Genomic DNA, 23654 nt, shown 5'->3' on the forward strand with positions numbered 1-23654 from the left:
ACCCAACTCCACCCCCTGATCCCTAAACCCACCCCTAAACCTACCCAGCTCCACCCACTGATCCCTAAACCCACCCCTAAACCTACCCAGCTCCACCTCCTGATCCCTAAACCCACCCCTAAACCTACCTAGCTCCACCTCCTGATCCCTAAACCCACCTCTAAACCTACCCAATTCCACCCCTCAGATCTGGATCCGACTCCGACTCCGCCCCCTGGATCTTGTGTACTGCAATGAGGTGCTAGGTAATAGAACGACATGTAAACTTGGAAAGTCATACAAAAATTCACAACTCAGGACATCATTGTGCAGTGTTTCTGCACCCAGGGAGATGTTCCAAAGGTAATTAAAAAACATAGCAAACAAACAAAACGCATCAATGAGTCAAAGCTCCGAAATTATGTGATAAAACGTTAGCAAACGTGTGCAGAGACCGGGGCGATCATCTGTATTGATAATTGTACACCTATATCACATCACATTGTTTATCCTCCGCAAATTGGTTTCCAGGTGACTCTGTTGACAGCCAAACACCTACTAATCTAACAGGAGCATTGCCATTTTGTTGTGTTTTTGTATCGTCAACCAAAAATCTGGCCTTTGGTGGATTTAACTTTAGATATTTCGAAAATATCAAATATGGAACGCAGCATTATTCTCACAACAGCTGTATTTTTCTAAATTCTACATGTGTTGCCTTAATAAGCGTAGTATCTCTTCGCAGCATTGTCCTCTAGGTTTGCTTCATATATTTATTGCCTTGATTTACCTGAGCTGTTATTTTGTTTACATGCACATATCCGACCACAAGATTAACAGTACCCAGTACACAATGGATCGCACTATCAGGACAGGGAATTATGGGAGTTGTTTCTATATCATGAATTGTATAATATTAAGCATAATGTCACCTACTGTATGGCCAACACATCACTGTTTGCGCGCTTATTGTCTTAGACTTTTGCATGCCTGCGGGATCACTTTGGCTCGCTTTGATTGACAGCTACATAATAGCTTTGTTGTGGCTAATAGAGGATGTGTCACTTTCTCTCTGCTCAGCCGTTTTGTTCGCTGCACCTACAACTGCAGATGTCAGAGAACCCGTACCTCTCAGGCTCCATCTCCACCAAGAGCTCGGCGCCGGGAGTCATCGTTGCTACAGGTAAATGGGAAAACCTGAACGACATGTGTGGGACTGTCATGTTCGGTTGCTGTTGTGTGTGTGTCGGCATGTTCGTGAGAAACTAAAATGTTGCTTGTTACTTCAGGCTGGTCACTAAGAATGCTATTACACTCAGAGCTTTTGCTGTTCGCAGTGATGTGTCCTGTTAGTTGGTGTGAAAGTGGCTTTTGGCATCAAATGGAAATGTGATTTACTCATTGCAAAGCTGAGAGGAGTCATACGCCAATTCACCCTAAATAACAAAAACAAACCACAAGAGAAAATTTCTGTCATTTACTCAGCCTTATGTCATTCCAAACTGAAATGTCCATACAGTGGAAGTCAGTCATTGTGTTCTGCAGAAGAAAGTCATACAGCTTTAGAATGACAATTTTAATATCCAATCTCATAGTAAACAGCTTGTATAGTCTTTGAATGCTTAATTCGCTAAGTAGCAGAAGTGACGTGCCACATTTAACCTCTTAACGCCCACTGTCGCAAATATGCAACAAACCGTTTGACTCAGTCAATCAGCCGAGATAACGTCTGCATTCCCCCAATGTCGGTTAGTGCATATTCGCTACGGACCGAGGACCTTCAACAAGCACTTGTTTCTAGTGGGACCTCAAAGTGACGGACGTATTTCCTAGTTTACGCATGGTCAGGAACATTTGCAACATTTGCAACATACCAAATTGACCATTATGCCCGCTGTTGCAGATTTGCAACATACCAAATTGACCCCAAATTGACCAATGCCCGCTGTTGCAGATTTGCAGCACACCAAATTGACCCCAAATTGACCATTATGCCCGCTGTTGCAGATTTGCAACATACCAAATTGACCCCAAATTGACCATTTGCAACATACCAAATTGACCCCAAATTGACAATTTGCAACATAGCAAATTGACCCCAAATTGACCAATGCCCGCTGTTGCAGATTTGCAACATAGCAAATTGACCCCAAATTGACCATTTGCAACATAGCAAATTGACCCCAAATTGACCAATGCCCGCTGTTGCAGATTTGCAACATAGCAAATTGACCCCAAATTGACCAATGCCCGCTGTTGCAGATTTTCAACATACCAAATTGACCCCAAATTGACCAATGCCCGCTGTTGCAGATTTGCAACATACCAAATTGACCCCAAATTGACCATTATGCCCGCTGTTGCAGATTTGCAACATAACACAATTTCGATTATGTGTTGTGCAAAAGTGAAATTGATAATCTCAACATTATTTACCATCTACTTAAAGGCAAAGCACACATAAAACTTTTTTTTTTATATACAGCTATATAAATTCAGGCGTTAAGGGGTTAAATTTCAGTTGTGCAGATTTTGTTACACTTCCGTAATGCAGTTACATTCAGTTAGCAATGTACAGTAATGCCAGCCCATTCTCATCCCAAGGCGCCAACTGACGCTTTTGGCCATGCGTCAACATCCGACGCACATGGCACCCTTTAGCGTCCATATGAGATGCGCCTCCTAGTGGTCTAACCCTAACCCTACCACAGACCTAAACCTACCCGCATTATCTAACTAACACAGTCTCATCCCAAGACGTCATTAGTTTGCGTTGCGGTACCATACGTCAACATCTGCCTTTTTAGGGTACCCTTAAACGTCGGTTAGATGACAATCCCGGGCCTTCATACAACTGATGCTTTACCTTTAACGTCGGTTAGGTGACGGGGTAGGTTTAGGGGTAGGTTTAGGTCTGGGGTAGGATCCTATAACGTCATCTAACCGACATTTGAGGGTACCCTAAAAAGGCGGATGTTGACGTATGGTCAAAAGACGTCCCAAGACGTCAATTATATAACGTCTTGGGATGAGACTGCGCTGATCTAACTGACGCTAAAGGACTCAAAATATCAATTTAAAAACTATTGTATTGCTTCCGCTAAAGAAAATAGTCAATTCCGTCTGAACTGCGTCCATGGCAACGCTGTGTTTTTCATGGCAACGCTGTGTTATACTTTGCAGTATAAGGCCAGATTCACATATAGCGCCTAAAAACATGTAGAAAACGTTGGGCGGCCGCATTCTGCTTTTTCCAAAGCCTTTTTTTTTTGCGTTCCGGTTGGTTCTTGTCACGTGACCTACTGTGCGCTTATGGTGCGCTTGCGGCATTCTGAAAAGTTGAGATGTTTTTTTGTCTCGGACGCTCTTGGAAAAAAACGAGCGCGCAAAAGACGCAAAAAAACACATTCTACATTGTAATTCTACCAATCCATGTAATAGTCTATTATATGAATGTCTTCATATATTTTTTGGGAGTGGCTATGCATGTTCAATGTCATACAACAAAATTTTGTAATGGTATGTATATTACCCATTACAATTATCCGGTTTTCAACCGTTCAACAGTTTCCAACATTGATGTAATCCAGTGTCATAACTTTTTACTTTAATGAGTGGGCTAAATATTTGGTATCATTTATTCATTATCATTTATACAGGATTTCTCTAAACATAAACATCCCCCTCATTTCACATTTTGCTCATTTTGCAAGTTTTTGCTCGAAGGAAATAAACTAATTTCTCACAGGCAATTCAAGGTCGTACAATCACTTCCTCTCAGTTCATTCCGACAGTCTTAGAAGACGGGGCAACAGCACACAGTAGAGGCGACTGCAGGCGGTTATACGCTAGTCATTATGTGTGTGTGCGTAGGCGTAAAACAACATCTACACAACAAAACTACACAAGAGTATCAGTTCATTTGTGAAGATGCAGCAGTCTTTCCTTATCTTTCACGTTCGCTGTACTGTAATTCAGAGTCGTTCCCACAGGGACATTTTGTTGCTCTGAACTTTCTCTTTTAGAGCTTCAGAACATTGAAAAATTAGACAATTATTTTCATACAGTAAGTATTTACAGTTATAAAATGAGTCTGGATAATATACAGTAGCTCAGACCATTTGCTCTTGGATGATGAATTTGATTAGAAGTGTTTGAGTTCATATTAAAATATTTGAAGAGCCTACTTTTATTCTGCAAGGATGCATTATATTGATCAAGAGAGGCTGTAAAGACACGCTACAACGATTTTGATTTCAAATAAATGCTGTTCTTTTTGAACTTTCTATTTATCAAAGAATCCTGGAAAAAAGTATCATGGTTTCTACAGAAATATTAAGCCACACAACTCACTGTGCAGTGATAAAGACGGTGTAGATGATGAATGTGACAGCAATAGAGACTCAAAAACATTAAAAAATCTTGTATTGGCAGTGCATATTATTGTTTTTTGTCAGGATGTGAGGGAACATTGCAGTCAGAGCTGAGAGTGTTTGTGTATCTGTGTATATGGATATTGTGTGTGTGTATATATTGAGCTTGTATGAGCATGAATTGAGCAAATATTGAACTATTCTGCCTGACCTCAATTACAAAGGCTGCTTATTCAAATATAAATACATATTTGTTGGTTCATGGATTTTAAATGTGGCACGCTGGTTTTTACACTGTTTCATTATTTAACAAATTTTTTTTTTAATGGTTTATTTTCTAGGAAATATTGGCTCCGAACTGTCTTACAATAATGTGGCTATGTTCATTTCATCAGACGCAGGCAATAACTGGAGACAGGTATGGCTTCTTCACAACTCTATACTAAAAATATCTGGACGAATTTAACAAAGTAAATTTATCAGAATATATATATATATATATATATATGTATTTTTGAGACATAAGTGTTCATTGAATCGATTGTAAAATCGATTTTCCATGTCTAAAGACGTTTTAAGATGGCCCAACTCAATTTAAATTGTTAAAAATTAAGTTGATGCAACTCAATAATTCATATTTAGAATTGAATATTACCAAATTGAATTAGCCCAACTCAATTTAAATCTTTCAATATTAAGTTGGCTCAACTCAATAATTAATATTTAGAATTAAAATTTTCCAAAATTAAGTTGGCCCAACTCAATAATTAAAATTTAGATCTAAAATTTTCCGGGGAGGCCAGAACGGTCTGTTGCTCTTAACCAGCTGTCCAGTTCCTGACAGGTTAACTGGTCTGATGCGAAGTCTCTGAATTCAAAACTCTGAATTCAAAATTTAGTTGGCCCAACTCAATAATTAATATTTAGAATAACATTTTTTCCAAAATTGAGTTAGCCCAACTCAATTTAAATTGTTCAAAATTAAGTTGGCTCAACTCAATAATTAATAATTTAGAATTAAAATGTTCTTCTTCCTGCTCAGCTAGCAACACTGGACATGAACCACACAGCAAACGGCAAAACCTTTTCATTACTGTCTACTTTCTATGTAAACATTTCTATCTAATTACATATTAGACAGGACTGTTAGACAAAGCGTAAACTAATGAACACGGAGAATGCGAGCAATGTGTGGCTCAGGCTGGTGTTCTCAGCACCATCAAAATAAAGGTTCTACTGCCCCGTCAAAATAAAGGTCCCAACTACAAGCTCAACTTATGTCACTTCAGAATTCCTACTAACTGTGCGAATGCAACATGGAAAATGTTCCATAGAAAACCATTTGTTCTCACAGGAAACACCCTGGTGGCTTGTTCCAAGAACTACCCGGCCGGTGCAAAAGCCCCTTTTGTTCCGATTTGTTCAATAAGATGCAAAATAACTCCATGTTGTTCTTCTAATGATGCAGATTTTTGAAGAAGAGCACAACGTGTGGTTTTTGGACAAAGGTGGAGCTTTGATTGCTGTGAAGCAGCCCACTGTGCCCACTAGACATCTTTGGTAAGTGCAAATAAGTTTGATTCTGCCAGGTTTATTCATGCTGGTTTGGTGAAATCCTTGCTTCACTTGTTTTGGTCAGCACTCTGACTGTCTGACAGGGTCAGTTCTGTGTTATTAGGATCGTTGAAGTATTGTGTCGAAAAAACACCATTGGTGTGAGTCGAACATGCTCCCTACAAGAACAAAAATGAAACAGCAGGACAGAAAGGCTGCCAAATAGCAGATTGGAATCAGTTTTTATGTGACGAACCATGGGAAGTGTTCCATATTAAAGCCTCCCACTTATCCCCCCGAGTTCACACATTGGTTCCTCGTTCAAATTGGCCCTCCCTGGTTTTGCTTCAGTGATGTTTAATCCCCCAGAGTCTTAAATCTTTTCTCTCTTATCACTCAAAGTGTTTGGCTTTAGTTTTAGGCCCACTGAAGTGTGGCAGCTTCATTTTTTAGTTCTCTTAAACAACTCAAGCGAGACAGTAAGTGGAGTCACAACTGAGGAGGGCGGTCGTGTCATTTCCTGCAGGTGTGACTTCAAATAACAGCCCTGTCTGTATGTTCTCTTAATGGATACATGTCAACACTGCATCAGACTGTTGCTTTTAGCAGAGTGAAGACAACTTTGCCATCACGCTTCAGTCCTTTCGTTGTGACCTTGTCACACTGTTTACACCTGTGAAATGATGTTGATAAGTATCATGATCAAACTTTCAGGAAGAAAGTTCTCCAGCTCTTACTTGCATGTACTCCCTCCTACCCAAGCATTTTTTTACCATGTTATTTCTGGTTTTCTTAGACCTCTACCTTTCTTTTTTACCTTTTCATTCTCTCTTTTTTTGTACTAGGTGTCGTGTATTGTGTCTCTAGCTTTTATTTGCTTTGTATTCCCTCTCAAAATAAGATAAATTATTCAAGGCATACATTAGTTCACCCATAAATGAAAATTCTGTCAGAATTTACTATTAACCGTGATGTTCCATCTCGATGTCTGCTTCAGGATCAGCTTCGATGAAGGTCGTCAGTGGACTCGTCACAGTTTCTCAGCCATGCCGCTGTTCGTGGATGGTGTTTTGGTGGAGGCAGGTGCAGAAAATCACATCATGACGTAAGTATATAGAGGTTTGTTTCACCATCTCACACAGCCTTTGCGTCCTCATTATGTCCTATTTTTCGAATAGATACCTCTCTGAGCTCTGCTCATTCAAGAGATACACTCATGAGGAAAGGTTAATTAAGCAGACTCCTAAGCTAATGTTGTTAGTCTCAGTGAACCAAACGCATTTCTCATAATGTGTCAGTGCTAGTGCTGTATCTAGTTTATCAGGGTCATTTTGTACTTTTTAATTATTACTTTAAACACGCATTAAACAATCCTTGCAGTACCGGATAAGATAGGATGGAAACGATCAGGTTTATTGTTAAATATAAACTATAGCTAACACTGGAATCCTGCATAAAAAGACGGTCTAGTGGGCGGACCTTGGCCAGTTACAGTGGTTATGGAGCCCATGTTTTATGTCTGGTATAAATATTTATATATATATATAAATATTTATATATATATATATATATATTTTTAAATATATATATATATATATATATATATATATATATATATATATATATTTTTTTTTTTTTTTTTCAATATATTTTTAAATATATATATATATATTTCTTCTGGTGTTTATGAATTTACTGTTTCTGGCTGTCTCAAATTCATTATAACTTTACTTTGTCTATACTTAAATAACTGTCTATATTAACATTGTCTGTTTCATAAATCGGTAACACTTTACAATAAGGTTCATTAGTTAACATTAGTCAACTACATTAGTTAACATGTACATTATGTGAACAATACTTCTTCAGCATTTATTAATCTTAGTTAATATTAATTCCAACATTTACTACGTTATTAAAATCAAAGGTTGTATTAGTTAACATTAGTTAATGGGCTGTGAACTAACATGAACGCGCAATGAACAGCTGTATTTGTGTTAACTAACATTAACAAAGATGAATAAACACTGTAACTAATGCATTGCTCATCGTTAGTTCATGCTAGTTAATGCATTTACTAATGTTAACTAATGAACCTTATTGTAAAGTGTTACCCATACATCTTTACATATGTATTTATGTATTGCATCATCCAAGTTAGTCAGGACTATATATCAGAGTGCATTTCTAAAAGAGTGAACAATATGGGCCATTAAATTGGTCACCTTGAATTCAGATAATACTATTAAGCCTATATCGTCCACTTTAGGTTATAGGTAACAATTTTAGACGTAGCTAATGAAGTAAGCTCGGATTGCGCAGCCTCTGGAGATGTACCTTTTTGCAAAGTTTAATTCCAATGCATACATTACACGCCTGAACTAGCTAATGAAGCTCTCCTGGTTCACTTGAAAATGAGTGAGTAGTTTGAGAGGAAAACTTTCTTTGTCTATCGGCAGGTTTTTCGGACACTTCAGCCACCGGTCTGAATGGCAGCTTATCAAAATTGACTACAAGTCCATATTTACCAGAAGGTGCACAGAGGGAGACTACCAAACCTGGCACCTGCATAACCAGGTGATTTTGTTATTTATGTATTTTTTCAAGGGAAGGGAGGTAGCAATAAATTGCAATATTGATCGTAGCTGACTTAAATATTTTCTTAGGGTGAGCCATGCATAATGGGTCAAAAGCAGATCTACATGAAGCGTCGTCCTGGAAACTACTGCATGGTGGGATGGGACAACTCCAGGATCCTTTCTGCAGAACCCTGCATCTGCAGAGCACATGACTTTGAGTGGTGAGTGAACAGTTCAACAACTTAACCAGCTGAAGCTTATTAGATCCACCCAGTGATCCAACAGCTGAATCTGTCACGCTTCAGTTCTCACTATTACCTAACTTAAACTATGACTTTTGCCTCAATAAACTAGCTAGTTAGATAAAAGGTATTGGGTAGGATTGAAGAATGTAAAATGTGCTTTATAATAAACATCCAATGGGCCAGTAATATGCATGCTAATAAGCAACTAGTTAATACTGAGAATTGCTGAATATAGTAGAATACGTACATGTATACATTTTCCTCTGCTTCTGAAGAAACTGTCTTAAAAACTTTCATTTACTTTAGATTTGCTCTGTTATTAATTTGATCTAACCCCAATTAAAAGAAGGTCTCAAATGTAGACTGATTGTAATTATATCCTGATCACATTTTAGATGTTATCTTAATTTAGACATTTGATTATTATTATAGGTATGCTTATACTCATTCATTCACATTCCTGGTCACATTCTCACTAACTCACTAGTCTGAATATAATCAAAGTGTGAAATGTTGCAAAGGGTAAAAAACTTTTTTTTTGGTCAAACATTGACAATAGTAAGAAGTGTTCTCAGGAGTTCAAATCAGCATATGATCATGTGACAATATTGAAATATTGAATAATAATTTTCCACAATATTACAGTTTATACTCTATTTTTTATTCGATAAATGCAGCACTTATACTAAGTATTTTACAAGCAAAAACAGTTTAAACAGAGCACAAACAAAAACTCTTTAAAACATAAAGTCTGGTTTATATTCTTGTTCAGTGCAGCTTTGTTGTTTTATATGCTAGTCTGCTCTTTAGGTGGGCTCGCAGGTATTTATAAAACCTTCATGTTTTGTTCACTGTGATCCAGGAGCTGTTTTCAAAGATCTCAGAATAGATATAGTGCTTCTACAGCAGCGGGCTGGTTAACCCCTTCTGTAGGGTCAGTGTAGATGGGATCAAGATGCATGACACAGACAGTCTCTGGACTTTCAAGCTTTTGAAGTCCACAAGGCTAAGAGAAGATTGAGGTTCTTTATCATCATAGTCTTTTGTTGTCTGTCTGGAGCTCCATTTAAAGTATATATAAATACTTTGGGATCTACATCATTTATCACATTCGCAGACTAAGTGTTCCTTCTTCTTCCAACAACACACCATGTATCCTTACTTTCTCTTTAGTACATTCTCATGTCCCGCACGGTCTCGTTTTCAATAAAACCCTTGGAAACCCATTGGAGGGATCTAAACATGCTTCCAGAGATGTGTTGATTCATCTTCTCTAAATGCAAGTAGTCCCCATGCCTCTTTAATTTGCCCAGTACTTTGATTCTAATAATGTAATTTTTCATTACACAATTCTTTGTTCAAAATATGAAACAGAAGGACCCCCTGTAATGACAGCCCATTCTCACCCCCAAGGCGTCACTTAACTGACGCCTTGGGAAGCATTTGGACATGCTTCAATATCTGACGCTTTAGGCGCCCTTTAGCGTCAGTTAGATGACGCCCTAGGATCGCGTGTACCCTACCCCCACCCCACACCTAAACCTAACCGACGCTTTCCTTTAGCGTCAGTTAGATGACGCCGTAGGATCGCGTCATGTAAGTGACGCTAAAGGGCGCCTAAAACGTCAAATATTGAAGCATGGTCAAAGGTGACGCCTTGGGGTGAGAATGCGTTGGTAATGATGATTTATTTGCGAGGACCTTCACAAAACATGAACATTTTTGTTAACTGAAATCGGCTGAAAATTGACATATGGGTCTTAACTTGTGTCTACATTGACTTGCTTTTATCCTTTGAAGTTTGCATTTACATATTCCTGCAGACTCTGTGTGTTTACATCATCACCTCTGCCGTCACAGTAATCTTCTCTTGATAACTGTGATAAATATATAATTTAACGTCCTTCTTAAAAGTAAATTCCACGTCATTTCTATAAAAGCTTCGCAGCCCATGATTTAGAAGGAAACATTGATTCCCTTTTCTGTCAAAGGAAATGATTATAGAGACATTTTGTCTTGCATTTATTTTTGACAGAGGGCAGTCGAGAAAGGTAAGGAACTTAGGAATTACTAAACGAGGCCATTTTGCATTTTGCTGGACTCAAACCTGCATGTTGAAGGATTATTAGCCTTAAAGGTTGTATCAGCGGGTGATTGTGGGTAACGTCACTTCTGTTTGTGTTTGAAGCAAGATCCCAAACATACCAAGTTAGCTCACACTTCCCTCCCGTTTCGTGCATCATGAAAAAAAAAACTCACACACTAAATCCCTACAATCTGATATTCGCTAGAGCTATCCAAGTTTAGTCGAGCTTCACTCATATTTTTGTTTAAGAATTATATTTTCACACACAGTTCACATACAAAAAAGTCAGCACTAGAAGCTACTCACCTGTCCAGAAGAAACAGTGCAACCTCGCCGTCCAAGGTTAAACCCAAACTTCAAAGTCAAACTTTATCAGGATTAAAGTCCATTAGCCGCTGTGATATTTTGTTTCAATATATTCGTTGACCAGATGAATTTGACCCACATTTACATATTTCATCCTGCAACTTTGTGATAGGAAAATGCTATTCGCATGCGTTCGCCACGTACACACTTTCTAGTGGATTTTGTTTCCAAGTGCTCAAGTCACTCACACATGCTCTGTTATACACATAGTGCAGATGCAGACGGCTTGAGTATATAGACTTTATGTAGCCCCGCCCCTTTGCAGCGCTGCGGTCATTGTCTTTTGACTTCCGGTCTGTATTTTCACAGCGATCTTGCATATGAATGAACTCGGTCGACATTTGTTAAGACATCTGCTTTACAATGCTTATGATAAACATTACAATGCTCATGATAACTTTTGTTAACTCTACAATAAGTAAATCCACTTCACCAGCTAATTACTCCTCAACAGCGATGCCATAGAGATATACAGCGCGACCGCAAAAAACGGAAGTTCAAAGACAATATTCTAAAGATGACGGCGCCCACGTTTCTCTGGTGCATAAGGTCTATAGGCTTGAGTATATATGCTGATGGCTTGAGTATATAGGCTTGAGTTACATGCATCTTGTCACCATTTAAACTGTCCTGTCAATGTTGTCACCTCCACATTCAATTTAATTTAAATCCCTTCTCTATCAGAGAGAAATGTAGTCGCACATTGATCTGCCAGAACTCTCCTTGTGTGTTTGCATAATGTACGTTTTGCAAAAATTTGCAATGCTTTTGCAGATGAAATATGTGGATAAATAATCAAATTCCCCGGTTGTATCCTCATCCAACGTACAATGGGTTTTGAGCAATATTAGCCGTTAGAGTGTGCATGGATCTGCACTATGAATTCTAATTGGAAAAAGTGGATCATCTTTGGAATACTCATTTCAACATACTATGATTTGGGACACACTCATTTCGAATACTATTTAGGATGAGTTGTAAGCGAATTTGGACGCAGCATGATTTTGTGATATTAAAGGGTTAGTTCGCCCAAAAATGAAAATTCTGTCAGTATTTTCTCACCCTCATGTTGTTCCAAACCTCTATGTGTTTATTTGTTCTGCTGAGCACAAAGGAAGATATTTGGAAGAATGTTTTAATCAAACAGATCTCATTCCCCATTGACTACCATTGTAGGAAAAAATACATACTGGTAGTCAATGGGGAATGAGATCTGTTTGATTAAAACATTCTTCCAAATATCTTCCTTTGTGTTCAACAGAACAAATAAACACATAGAGGTTTGGAACAACATGAGGGTGAGTGAATAATGAGAGATTTTTCATTTTTGGGTGAACTAACCCTTTAATAACAGCTTTTTAAAAAAAAATATCTACACAATATGCATTCTATTAAATGATTAATGCTAGTTAGTTCATACAGTAATTAGTTAAATACAAATGACCAAATTAATTGAGCTATTTACATGTAAAATGTGTCTTTTTTATGACAAATGATTATTGTGCCGTCATTGTCCAATACTGCCATTATACATTACATATTAAGCATTTTAGCACTATTGAGATCCTATTTGATTATGATGTAAATGAGAGTGACAGAGAAGCACATCTCTGCTGGAAGTTAAAGTTCAGAGGTTCTTTAATTATATTTAAAATTAAAATATATTTTAATATATTAAAATATATTTAATAACTTTAATTATATTAAAGTTCATTTATTGTTTGAGATTTTCACATCATGATCTAAGAGTAGCTTTAGGTGTCATTACTAATCCAGTCAGCATTTGCAAATTACAATTCAGAAACTATCCATTTATTCTTACTTATATCAAAGAAAATTGAATTTTCACCAAAAAAGTAAGAAATGCCATGACCCTCCGTCACACATTGTACCAAAATCCACTTCAAAGTTGATATTCCATTAAGTTTTTAACATTAAGGACGTTTCAGTTTTCAAGATCAAGTCATCAAAAGTGTCACTAATTAAATCATTTCTCATACATATGCTTTCTAAACAAGACAAACGACCCATTTCCCTGCGTAGACAAAGACATGTTGCGTCTTTTGAAATGTTATTATCTGTTGAGCATGTTAAGATATTAAACACAGCTAAATGGTGTGAACACTTCATTTTATTATAGGACTAATCTGAGCGCTAGCACACAAATCTTTTAAAGCTTGAATCTTATCTGAGTGCTGGATTGGAACTGCTCATAATTAAAAAACCCAAATGCCTGATGCCAAGAGGGACCATGTGGTCTGCCGGGTTTTGTTGTGGATCAGTAATTAATTGATAAATCAAAGTCACCAATGATATATGAACAGACATTTACTTCAGCAGGTTCCAAGGCTTCTGGGAGGAGAGAGAATTGAAAGACGTTGAGGACATACGTTGAAGCCTGCAGCTCTCAGAGCCGAGAAGACATTTATCATTCCAGAATTAATACATCTCAATGGCTGCAATTGTCTCAAGGGCATCAAAGAGGGACAAGCTTGAATACAAGATGTGCTGCTGTGCACGAATGAAAGGATGTACAAGTTGTTAAGAGAATGTTTTACGGGATGAGAAATGATGGAGAAGAGGAGGAAATGTCGCCAACCAGATTTGAACTTGTGTTGACCTTGTGTGAAACTAGTCAATCACACTTGGATTGAATTTATGTTTTTAAGAATGGATTGATATATTAAACAACACACTGAAAATTAATGGAGCACAGAAATGAGTCTTTGACTTCAGTATATGAGAATTGTTTCGTCTTTTGTAGTGATTATGGCTTTGAGAGAAGAGGAGATGGAAACTGTCAGCCAGCATTTTGGTTCAACCCTTCCATGGTGTCACGAAGCTGCAGCCAAGGGCAAAACTACCTCAACAGCACAGGGTAAGAAGCATTCACATACATATACTGATCTTATGGCGGTACACTACTGGTCGGGTCGGTAAACCGTTATCCGGCTTGGGTTTCCCCCGCCAACAGTACCCTTACTGAAAGAAGCGATCAACACCATTTTCGCGCGAAGAAAGTGACATAGTAAACAACAATGGATGGCATACAGCAGACTTTCTCGGCATGTTTGTCAGAAGAAACAAGCGCTGGCTTTAGGCGTTTCTCAATACCAAGTAGCCTAAGCAATGTCCGACTCGACACGACACGAGTCCTGCTAATGGAACAGCGTGTTCTTGAACGCGCCTCTAACCTCGCTCTGCGACTCCGGTTATCTCTGTATGTACATTTTAGGCAACAATAAAACCAAATATTTTATAAAACACCATCTGCTTCTTTTCGATTTCATTTAAATACATTTTAAACATTATAAGCACACAAATGTGGTTCAGGCAACGCATAGCCTATTGATTAGATTCACTGCATGTATGTACGTCGGTGTATATATATGAAGAGTTCAGATGTAAAAGCCTCTAAATGCCATTTGAAATTTTCTTCTTTAATGATGATTTTTATCAAGCTTGTATATTTAAGTTCAGTAATTTCACTTAAATGGCAACAGTGGTGGAGGAAGTACTGAATCTCAGTACTTAAGTAAAAGTACAAATAACCAGATAAATATTTACTTCAGTAAAAGTAGAAGTAACACAATGACAACCATACTTAAGTAAAAAGTAAAAAGTACCTGATTTTAAATGTACTTTAAGTATTAAAAGTAAAAGTACTTGCATAATAATTGATTCTCTTAATGACTATTTTCTAATGATTAATAAAACATTTAATTCTAACTCATTGAACCTAATACTCCTATAATGATGTTCAATAATGATGGGAAAAAATTGTTGTCACCATTTCTGAAACAAGCTTGCAATTAGGCAATAAGCCATATCCTTACTATATGTTAATAACTATGTTTGGCCGTAAACGCGATTAATTTATGGTGTAATTCTGAACCTCTTGGCTTGCCATAATCCTAACCAAACGTATATTACACACGGTGCGTTTCCTAAGCATGTAAAAACAAATTTTCGCGTATAAATTGCACGATAAACACACTGCGTGCAAGACGCATTTAGTTGATATATCTATGGCAACCAAACGTCACTGGTGAGACAAACGTGCAACGTTTACGTTTTGTCAGGGGAAAAAACTGATCAGAAAATGTAATGAAAAAGTAACAGAAGTTGTAGAAATGTAGTGGAGTAGAAAGTATAATAATTGCTGCAAAATGTAACGAAGTAAAAGTAAAAAGTATGCACTATTTATTCTACTTAAGTAAAGTAAAGATACGTGAAAAATGTACTTAAGTAAAGTAACGAAGTATTTGTACTTCGTTACATTCCACCACTGAATGGCAATGAAGATTATCTATTAATTGTTATTTAAGTGAAATTACTGAACTTAAATATACAAGCTTGATAAAATCATCATTAAAGAAGAATATTTCAAATGGCATTTAGAGGCTTTTGCATCTGAACTCTTCATATATATATATATATATAACAAAACTAAATATGTAAACATATTAAACATATTCCAGGCAATATGTAACATATTGCATATTGCATTGGTACAAATGTTGCAATAAACAACATTTTAGCATTTTATAAAAATCAGATTTTTTTATGATTAGTACATTTTATATTGTATATGAAGAGTTCAGATGCAAAAGCCTCTAAATGCCATTTGAAATTTACTTCTAAAATGACCATTTTTATCAAGCTTATATATTTAAGTTCAGTAATTTCACTTAAATGACAATTAATAGGTAATCTTTATTGCCATTTAAGTGAAATTACTGAACTTAAATATACAAGCTTGATAAAAATGGCCATTTTAGAAGAAAATTTCAAATGGCATTTAGAGGCTTTTGCATTTGAACTCTTCATATATTCTATCTGTTTAAAGCCTTTACTAATATTTATTTGTATTATTAATAATAATTAAAAAAAATGAATAAAATAAAAAGGTAATTTGAATAAATATTATAGGAAAATTAAATTATATGATATATTTTTTTTAATTTATTTCATATATTTAAAAAAAATAATACATAAGAAAACAATAATTACTAACTTAGATCCCACATCCTAATATTCATTCATGTTTCCTGTGTTCATTGGGATAAAGTAGAGAGCATTTTGTGAAACAATTCAATCAGACTTGCACTAATCTTGTTTTAGGAAGTGGTTATTTTTAATTAAGTGTGCCATGATTTAAACTTTACTGTGCTGATGAGCAGGCGCAAGCCATATTGATGTGAGCAGGTTTGAAACTTCCTGGAGATTGTGGCGTCCGTCTTTAGCACAACTTTCTAGACAGACAATCCATACAAAGAGACCTAGCCGGACAGATAACACTGTGTAATGGAAAGACTTCATTTAAACCTAATTTGAAAACCAACATCAGTAAGAAAGCATGTCCATTCAGAGCAAATAGTGTAAGATTACAGACAAAGGGAAGAGAAAGAGAAATAACACGATTATCATTTCCAGAGATTGTGTCAGAGCTGGCACATAAATCGATTCATCCTGAAAAAAAAAAAAAAAAAAAAATTAAAGCTTAGAATGGACTGAGTGCTGTATCCAAATGGATGAATACAGTGACCTCTAAGTATTCAGATGAAATACACGAATGCGGTTGAGTCAGATATCAAACCGCCAAATCATTTATTTCATTCTTATTTTATTTTTTAATCTTTTATTTTTGTGTGTTCCAGGTATCGTAAAGTGGTAGCGAATAACTGCACAAAAGGAGTGAAGGAGATGTACTCGGCCAGGAAACAGCAGTGTCCGAACCGCCCCCCACGAGGTTTAGTCCTGACAACCCGTGACGACAAGCTCACGGCCAACTTGGGCAGCAATGTGACCTTCCTTCTGCGACTGGAGGAGGTGAGATCTGAATCTCAGAAACTCAAACCTGACGCTAATGGAGAATATCAGATTCATTGATCTGATCATTTCAAGTGTTGCATGGCCAGAAGCTGTAATTATGGGCCTATTATTGAGTCAAGACCTAAATTATGCTGTAGTAATTATTAAATTGATGTGCTAACTCCATATTAAAAGGTGATCTGATATAAGGACATCCATGTATGTGGAAATGATTATTTTCTGTTAACTCAGTTTGTTCTCAACTGGCTTTACTTCAGGATTGAGATTTCAAATGGCGACACAGTGTATATACAGTATATATATTTTTTAATTTTGTTCTGAAAATTACCTTTCACAATTTTACAACATAGCAATGTCCCAGCAGTGCGCAAAATATTACTTTTAAATTATTAAAAATATTAGTATCAGTCAGGTCACCAATACTTATTATAGTTATAATTGGACACAGACTTTGGCATTAACACTAAAAAGAAATGGGAAGCATTTTTTTTTCCATATAAAAAGTTGATAAGTATGTTTATTTTCCTGTCCTACTAATGCAATGATTATATTTTTAGATGCATTTTTTTTTTTTTTTTCATTTGTATTTAACATGAAATTCAGAATTGCAACCCATTTTTTAGGTCACAATCCACTATTTGAGAAGCACTGATATAGACACAGTATTTATTGGATTTTATTATAATGTTCCATTTGTAGACATTAGATAACTACATTCACTCCGTACAGATGGGATAGTGCAAGCCGGATGTATATAACAAGCCTACTGGGGAATAGCTTTTCATTGATGTGCAATGCACACATGGTCACACATACTCTTTCTTGGTCTCTCTCTCTCTCTCACACACACACACACACACACACACATGAACTAACAATGAAAAATACTTTAGCAAGGTATAGATTTAGTTAATCAAATCTGAGATTTCTCAACAGCAATCGGGTGAAATAGGCAAATTTAGCCATCTAGCCCCATAGACTTCCATTCATTTTGCACTTCGGATGATCGCCCCCAGTGGAACTCTGGGGGAACTACAACCAAAAAATCGAAACAATAGGACTTAAAGGGGTCATGGACTGGCTTTTTAAATTTTATTATATTGTTGTCTGAGGTCAACTTATGACGTTCACTTGGTTTTTACATTCAAAAACATCAAAATGAATAAGTAATAGGCTATTTTGTACCCTAGTTTTGAGCCTAGCTGAAAAACGCTCGGTTTTTATGGGCGTCTCGCACTGAAGACTTGGAAGTAAACGCCCACTGCTGTGAGTGGATAACAGTTTTGCATATTATAATGAGTTTCAACTCACCCGTCGATGCACTTGGGGGAAATTGTTTTGAAAACGTCCAATGTTGTAAAATGGCAACCGGAATGATTCGCCCATACATGTTCGACCCAGAGTCCATGTGTTGCGCAATTCCTGTCAGATCCAATATAGACGGCACAGCACCGTTCTTTACTCTTAATCGCTCTGCAAATCCAGTCTTGTTTACAAAACAATCCTCAGTGAAATGAAGCGAACAGACGGACAATGTTTTACTTCATCAGCTGGAACGTCATTAAAAATAAAGTTTATCCATGCAGTCCTATTGCAGTCCAGAGGAAGCATGCAGCGACTGTCTTCTTCCACAACCAGCACTGCACAATATTTTGTATCGCTCGGTAGCTCGATCCGGTTTGTCATCACGAGGTAGGCATCTATGTTATTTAGCTATGCGTGTAATGTGCGAAGCGGTGGGCGGGGCTAATCCGGCCGCGTTGAAGTAGGCGTTGATCTTCTTCTGCGGGGGTGGTGTTTTATCCTCTTTGACGTCATAGTTCCCCACTTTGAAAAACGAGTCGTTTGCTGAGCCTGGTGTCAATAAAAGCTTTTATTGGACTAACAAGGACGTTTTCAGTTCTGAAACTTATTCTTATAATATGATGACCTCTTAGATGTCAAAAGCTCAAGGAAAATTTGATTTGTCAGTTCATCACCCCTTTAATCGTGAAAGTTTACATGAAAGTTTCTTTTATTTTTCAGTGCATTCGTTTTACAATATGCTTTTACCATCATGGGATTAATATTATAACTATTATTAGTGTGATGTTGAAATTGGTTGATTGTCGAAATTTCAATGGGATCAAAGATTTTGATCTACAGTAACTTGTGAAATAAGATTACGCTTAGATTAGCGTAAAATAAAGCCTACATTCAAGTCAAGATAAGATAGAAATACCACCTAAAGCAAAATAAATAAATAAATAAAAACAGTGGGTTATTACAGTGCAGCCAATTATGGGCCAACACCGTTGAGCTATTATTTGAATATGATTTTACTGTGCCGTTTGTTATTATGCTCTTAGCTATTTTATATTAACTCTCCACCAAACGACACAATCACAAAATTAACTATGATTGGCCACTTTACTTGCCGGTCATCCGAGACTCCCAGACCAGTGTGGCTAACATCAAGCTCTATATGTGAGCGTTTACACACACACGGGTCATTTTGACATTCTAGAATCTTTCCCTAATTCTGTCCTCGGCTCTGAGCTGTGCTGGAGCTCTGTGGCAGATGAAAAGCCTTCTCTCCGTACAGATGGGATAGTGCAAGCCGGATACATATTACAAGCCTACTGGGGAATAGCTTTTCATTGATGTGCAATGCACACATGGTCACACACACACACGCTCTCTCTTGGTTTCTTTCTCTCTCTCACACACACACATGCTCACTCCAGGTAAAGTGTTTCTCCCCAGGCATCTCACCACAGCAGAGTTGTCACATTACAGTATGATGAGATGAGGAAATGAGGGCTTATTCCTTTCATTAAGAGAGCTAGTAAAAGAGAGAGATAGTGAGATGGGCTAAGAATTCCAGCTATTTATATTCATGAGGGTCAGAGCCGAGGCTGTTTCTTAGGCAAATCAAATGGACCTTAATATTTAATGCCTTAAAGGTGCAACACTTTTTTTTCTTTTTTTTTTTTTTTCATAAAACCTTTGCTTCACAGAATATTAAAAAATGAACCGTTTGTAAAATAATACAGGAAAAAGGTAACACAGTGGTATTATGAAATATTGTTCTTTACTGAATAGAAAGTCAAATATAGCAGCATATAATGTTAGAAATGGCTTTACTGTCACTTTTGATCAATTTAATGCATCCGTTCTGAATAAATGTACTAATGTCTTCCAGAAATAAAATCGTACTAACCCCTAACTTTAAAGGGATAGTTCACTTTGAAATTAATTTTTGCTATGTTTTAGCTTACCTCAAGGGTATCCAAGATGTAGGTGTCTTTGTTTCCGGCGCAGTTGAAATTCCACACCAAACAGCATAAAGACATGGGGCAAATAGAATTTAGTTCAAAATCTATTTATAGAAACTGTATATTTGTGTATAAAGTTGGGTATCGTAGTTTTATTACGATTCCCGGTCCCACCCACTCCCGCTGACATTTTTTCCTTTCCCGTCCCAATTCATAGTGATTTTGTTTCCCATCCCGCAGGATGGGTCACAGGAATCCCGTGGGATTCCCGAAAAAATATCAGCCTCTACTGAGAATCAGTTGGAAATGGTTGCTGGGTGCATTTCCCTTAAAAATGACTTTGTCTGGACATGATCTCAGGGCAAACTGTCCTTACCATCATTACTTACACAAGCTGTTCCTCCTCTCAGTCGTGTTTTCCTTTCTCCTCCCACAGTGTAGTTTTGATTTTCTGCACAAAGTGGCGTGGATTGTCTTAAAAGCGACCCGGTGAACATGCTTGCACAGAAACACACAGAGGCGGGCCACTTCTCACAGTTAGCAGTGCCTAAAAGCTGAACAGACAGGCATAAAGCAGCCAGCTTTGGATTTGTCATTATGCAGGGCATAAACACCCTCTTTCCTTCATGGGCTGCTAATGCAGTGTTACAAATTAATATCCCAATAGCATTAGCGTACACTGTGGTAATGACGGAAAGAGATAAAGGAGAGGGATTTGGGGAAGCGTAAGCAAGGATTTGGGAATTTTGCACACACGCTCATCTCAACTTCTTGCTCCTTTTCTTTCTTTTCTAGGTGTTTAATGTTTTTTAACCGGCTGGTTAAGCAGTTTCATATGCATAACTAGTGCTAACAGTTGATTTTGGTGCAGACGTTTCAGGAGTTCCACCAGTGTTGGAAGAAATGCAAGGCTTATAAGATCCGATATCTGTGGATTGATGGATGGCCTTTTATTCAGTCAGGGATATGAATTTTCCATTGTTAAAAGGGTTTTGCATTTTTTTTTTCCGACCTTAAAAAAAAAAAAAAAAAAAGAATATTATTAAATATTCCTTCTACAGTACAATAGTATTATCATAATAAGTGTTATAAACAATAATAATATATATTTTCATTAAAAAAAGTTGGTAACACTTTAGTTTAGTGTCCAATTCTCACTCTTAACTATAACATATGAACTATGTTTTTAGCATATAGATTAGGATATTAGGATATATATATATATATATACTTTTGACATTGTGTCTACATCCGATGCACATGGCACCCTTTAGCGTCAATATGAGACACAGAAATATATGGGCAAGAAGACGCCTCCTAGTGGCTAACCCTAACACTACCCCAGACCTAAACCTGCCCATAACCGAAGCGTGTTATATTGACGCTACATGGTGCCATGTTCGTCGGACTTAGGCGCAATGTCAAAAGCGTCACCTATATGATGCTCTAGGATGAGAATGCGTTGTGTGTTCATAATTATAAAACACATATTAATGTCTTACTCTGCATGACCATATTCTACATCCCTTAATCCAACCCAATACCTAATCCAAACAACTACCTTACTTACTACTAATAAGCAGCAATTGGTAGTTTGAGGCAATAGTTGTAATTAGTTAATAGTGAGAATTGGACCCTAAAATTAAGTGTGACCAAATATTTAATACTTTATGATTGCATTTCATGTTATTTAAAGGGATAATCCACCCAAAAATGAAAATTCTGTCATCATTTACTCACCCTGAAGATGTTACAAACCTGTATTAGTTTCTTTCTTCTGCTGAACACAAAGGAAGATATTTTGAAGAACGATTGGAGCCAAACAGTTGTTTGGCACCATTTACTTCCATAGTAGAAAAAATAAAAAAAATATGGAAGTCAATGGTGCCAAAGTTCCAATCGTTCTTCAAAATATCTACCAAAAAAAAACATGCCTACACCGTGTTATCCTCTTTCTAAAATTCGCACCCTGTTGACTTCAATGGGGCAAGTTCTAAACCTGCTTTTATCCTCTTAACATCCTTGATTTGTCATTACAAGTGCAAAACCTAACACAGTCTCATCCCAAAAAGTCATATAACTGACGTCTTGGGACGTCTTTTGACCATACGTCAATATCCGCCTTTTTAGGGCCCCCTTAAACGTCGGTAGATGGCGATCCCGGGCCGTCATACAACTGACGCTTTACCTTTAACGTCAGTTAGGTGACGGGTTAGGTTTAGGGTTAGGTTTAGGTCCGGGGTAGAGTTAGGATCCCATAACCTCATCTACTGACGTTTAAGGGGGCCCTAAAAAGGCGGATATTGACGTATGGTCAAAAGACGTCCCAAAACGTCAGTTATATGACGTCTTGGGATGAGACCGGGTTGCAAAACCATGTGAGTGGTGTTATTAAGAGTGACCACGGTCAATCTGACTGCAGTAGATGTGAAAGATATGAATAAAAATTATGTTAATTCAGCCAGCTCACATACCTGTATTCACTTCCTGTTTTCGGTCGAAGTCCACAGTAGTCGATTGGTGAGTTCGCACGTGCGATCATTGGTAACTAAATGATGTTCAACATCTGATTCAGATGAACTATCCATTTGAGCTGATATTCTCAGAACACCACACAGCACCGTCATTGGCTGACAGCTAACAGTCTGAGTCTCCACTGTTGCTTAGTTACTAATGATCGCGCGCGCGCGCGAACTCGACAATCAACTACTGTGGACTTCGACCGAAAGGAGGAAGTAAATACAGGTATTTGAGCACAGATTTTTGTCGTTTTTGTCTGTACTGACAGCACTCCAAATGTACAAAAAAATGAGCTCAATGTTAAAATTGACCAGAGTTCTCCTTTAAAGCTAGGGATAGTCCCCACCGCTCATGGACCCCATTGACTTGAAAATAATAAGTGACCGAATTAAAATTTTTGGGTGAACTATCGGATTAAAACATGCTCAGACAGAGTCAGACATATTGTCTTTTAAACTCTTTTATGTACCACTGGTGTTAGAAGAATGAAAAAAACACTTATCACTTTTGACTTTCAGTAGTCTGATGTGCTAGATGCAGGAAAACTGTCACCATTAAGCCAACAAATGGGTTTTATTATACCAAAACATTAAACAGTCTCCGCTTTGTAGCAGAATAAAGTATGATATGTTAATTGTGTTATTGTATTATTTAGTTAAAAGTGTACATATGGCTGTTTGGATTGGAATAAAATAAATAGTAGGAAATCAGTTTGATTGAGGATTCATGTTTTCCCACTTGACAGCAAACTCACTCACAGCCGCACGAGTCACATTTACGCGGATATTCCTGTGCAATATCCTATCTCATAAACAGTAATTATGATTGCGGTGGATTGCATTGCATTTGACCCGTTAGGA

At 37.2% G+C, this 23654-nt stretch overlaps 1 protein-coding gene across 1 annotated transcript in view; it reads left to right on the forward strand.

The window, feature by feature from the left end:
- sorcs3a (sortilin related VPS10 domain containing receptor 3a) overlaps positions 1–23654 on the forward strand; it is a 228898-nt gene that overhangs the window by 182399 nt on the left and 22845 nt on the right. The window contains exons 11-18 of the mRNA XM_039681809.2: positions 1060–1162; positions 4694–4770; positions 5821–5912; positions 6904–7011; positions 8366–8483; positions 8573–8706; positions 13947–14060; positions 16843–17014. Coding sequence (XP_039537743.2) covers positions 1060–1162; positions 4694–4770; positions 5821–5912; positions 6904–7011; positions 8366–8483; positions 8573–8706; positions 13947–14060; positions 16843–17014 — 918 coding nt within the window. The remainder of the gene's footprint in view (positions 1–1059; positions 1163–4693; positions 4771–5820; positions 5913–6903; positions 7012–8365; positions 8484–8572; positions 8707–13946; positions 14061–16842; positions 17015–23654) is intronic.

This window comes from Pimephales promelas, chromosome 6 (assembly GCF_988280905.1).
Source record: "Pimephales promelas chromosome 6, fPimPro1.hap1.1, whole genome shotgun sequence".
Lineage (NCBI taxonomy): Eukaryota > Metazoa > Chordata > Actinopteri > Cypriniformes > Leuciscidae > Pimephales > Pimephales promelas.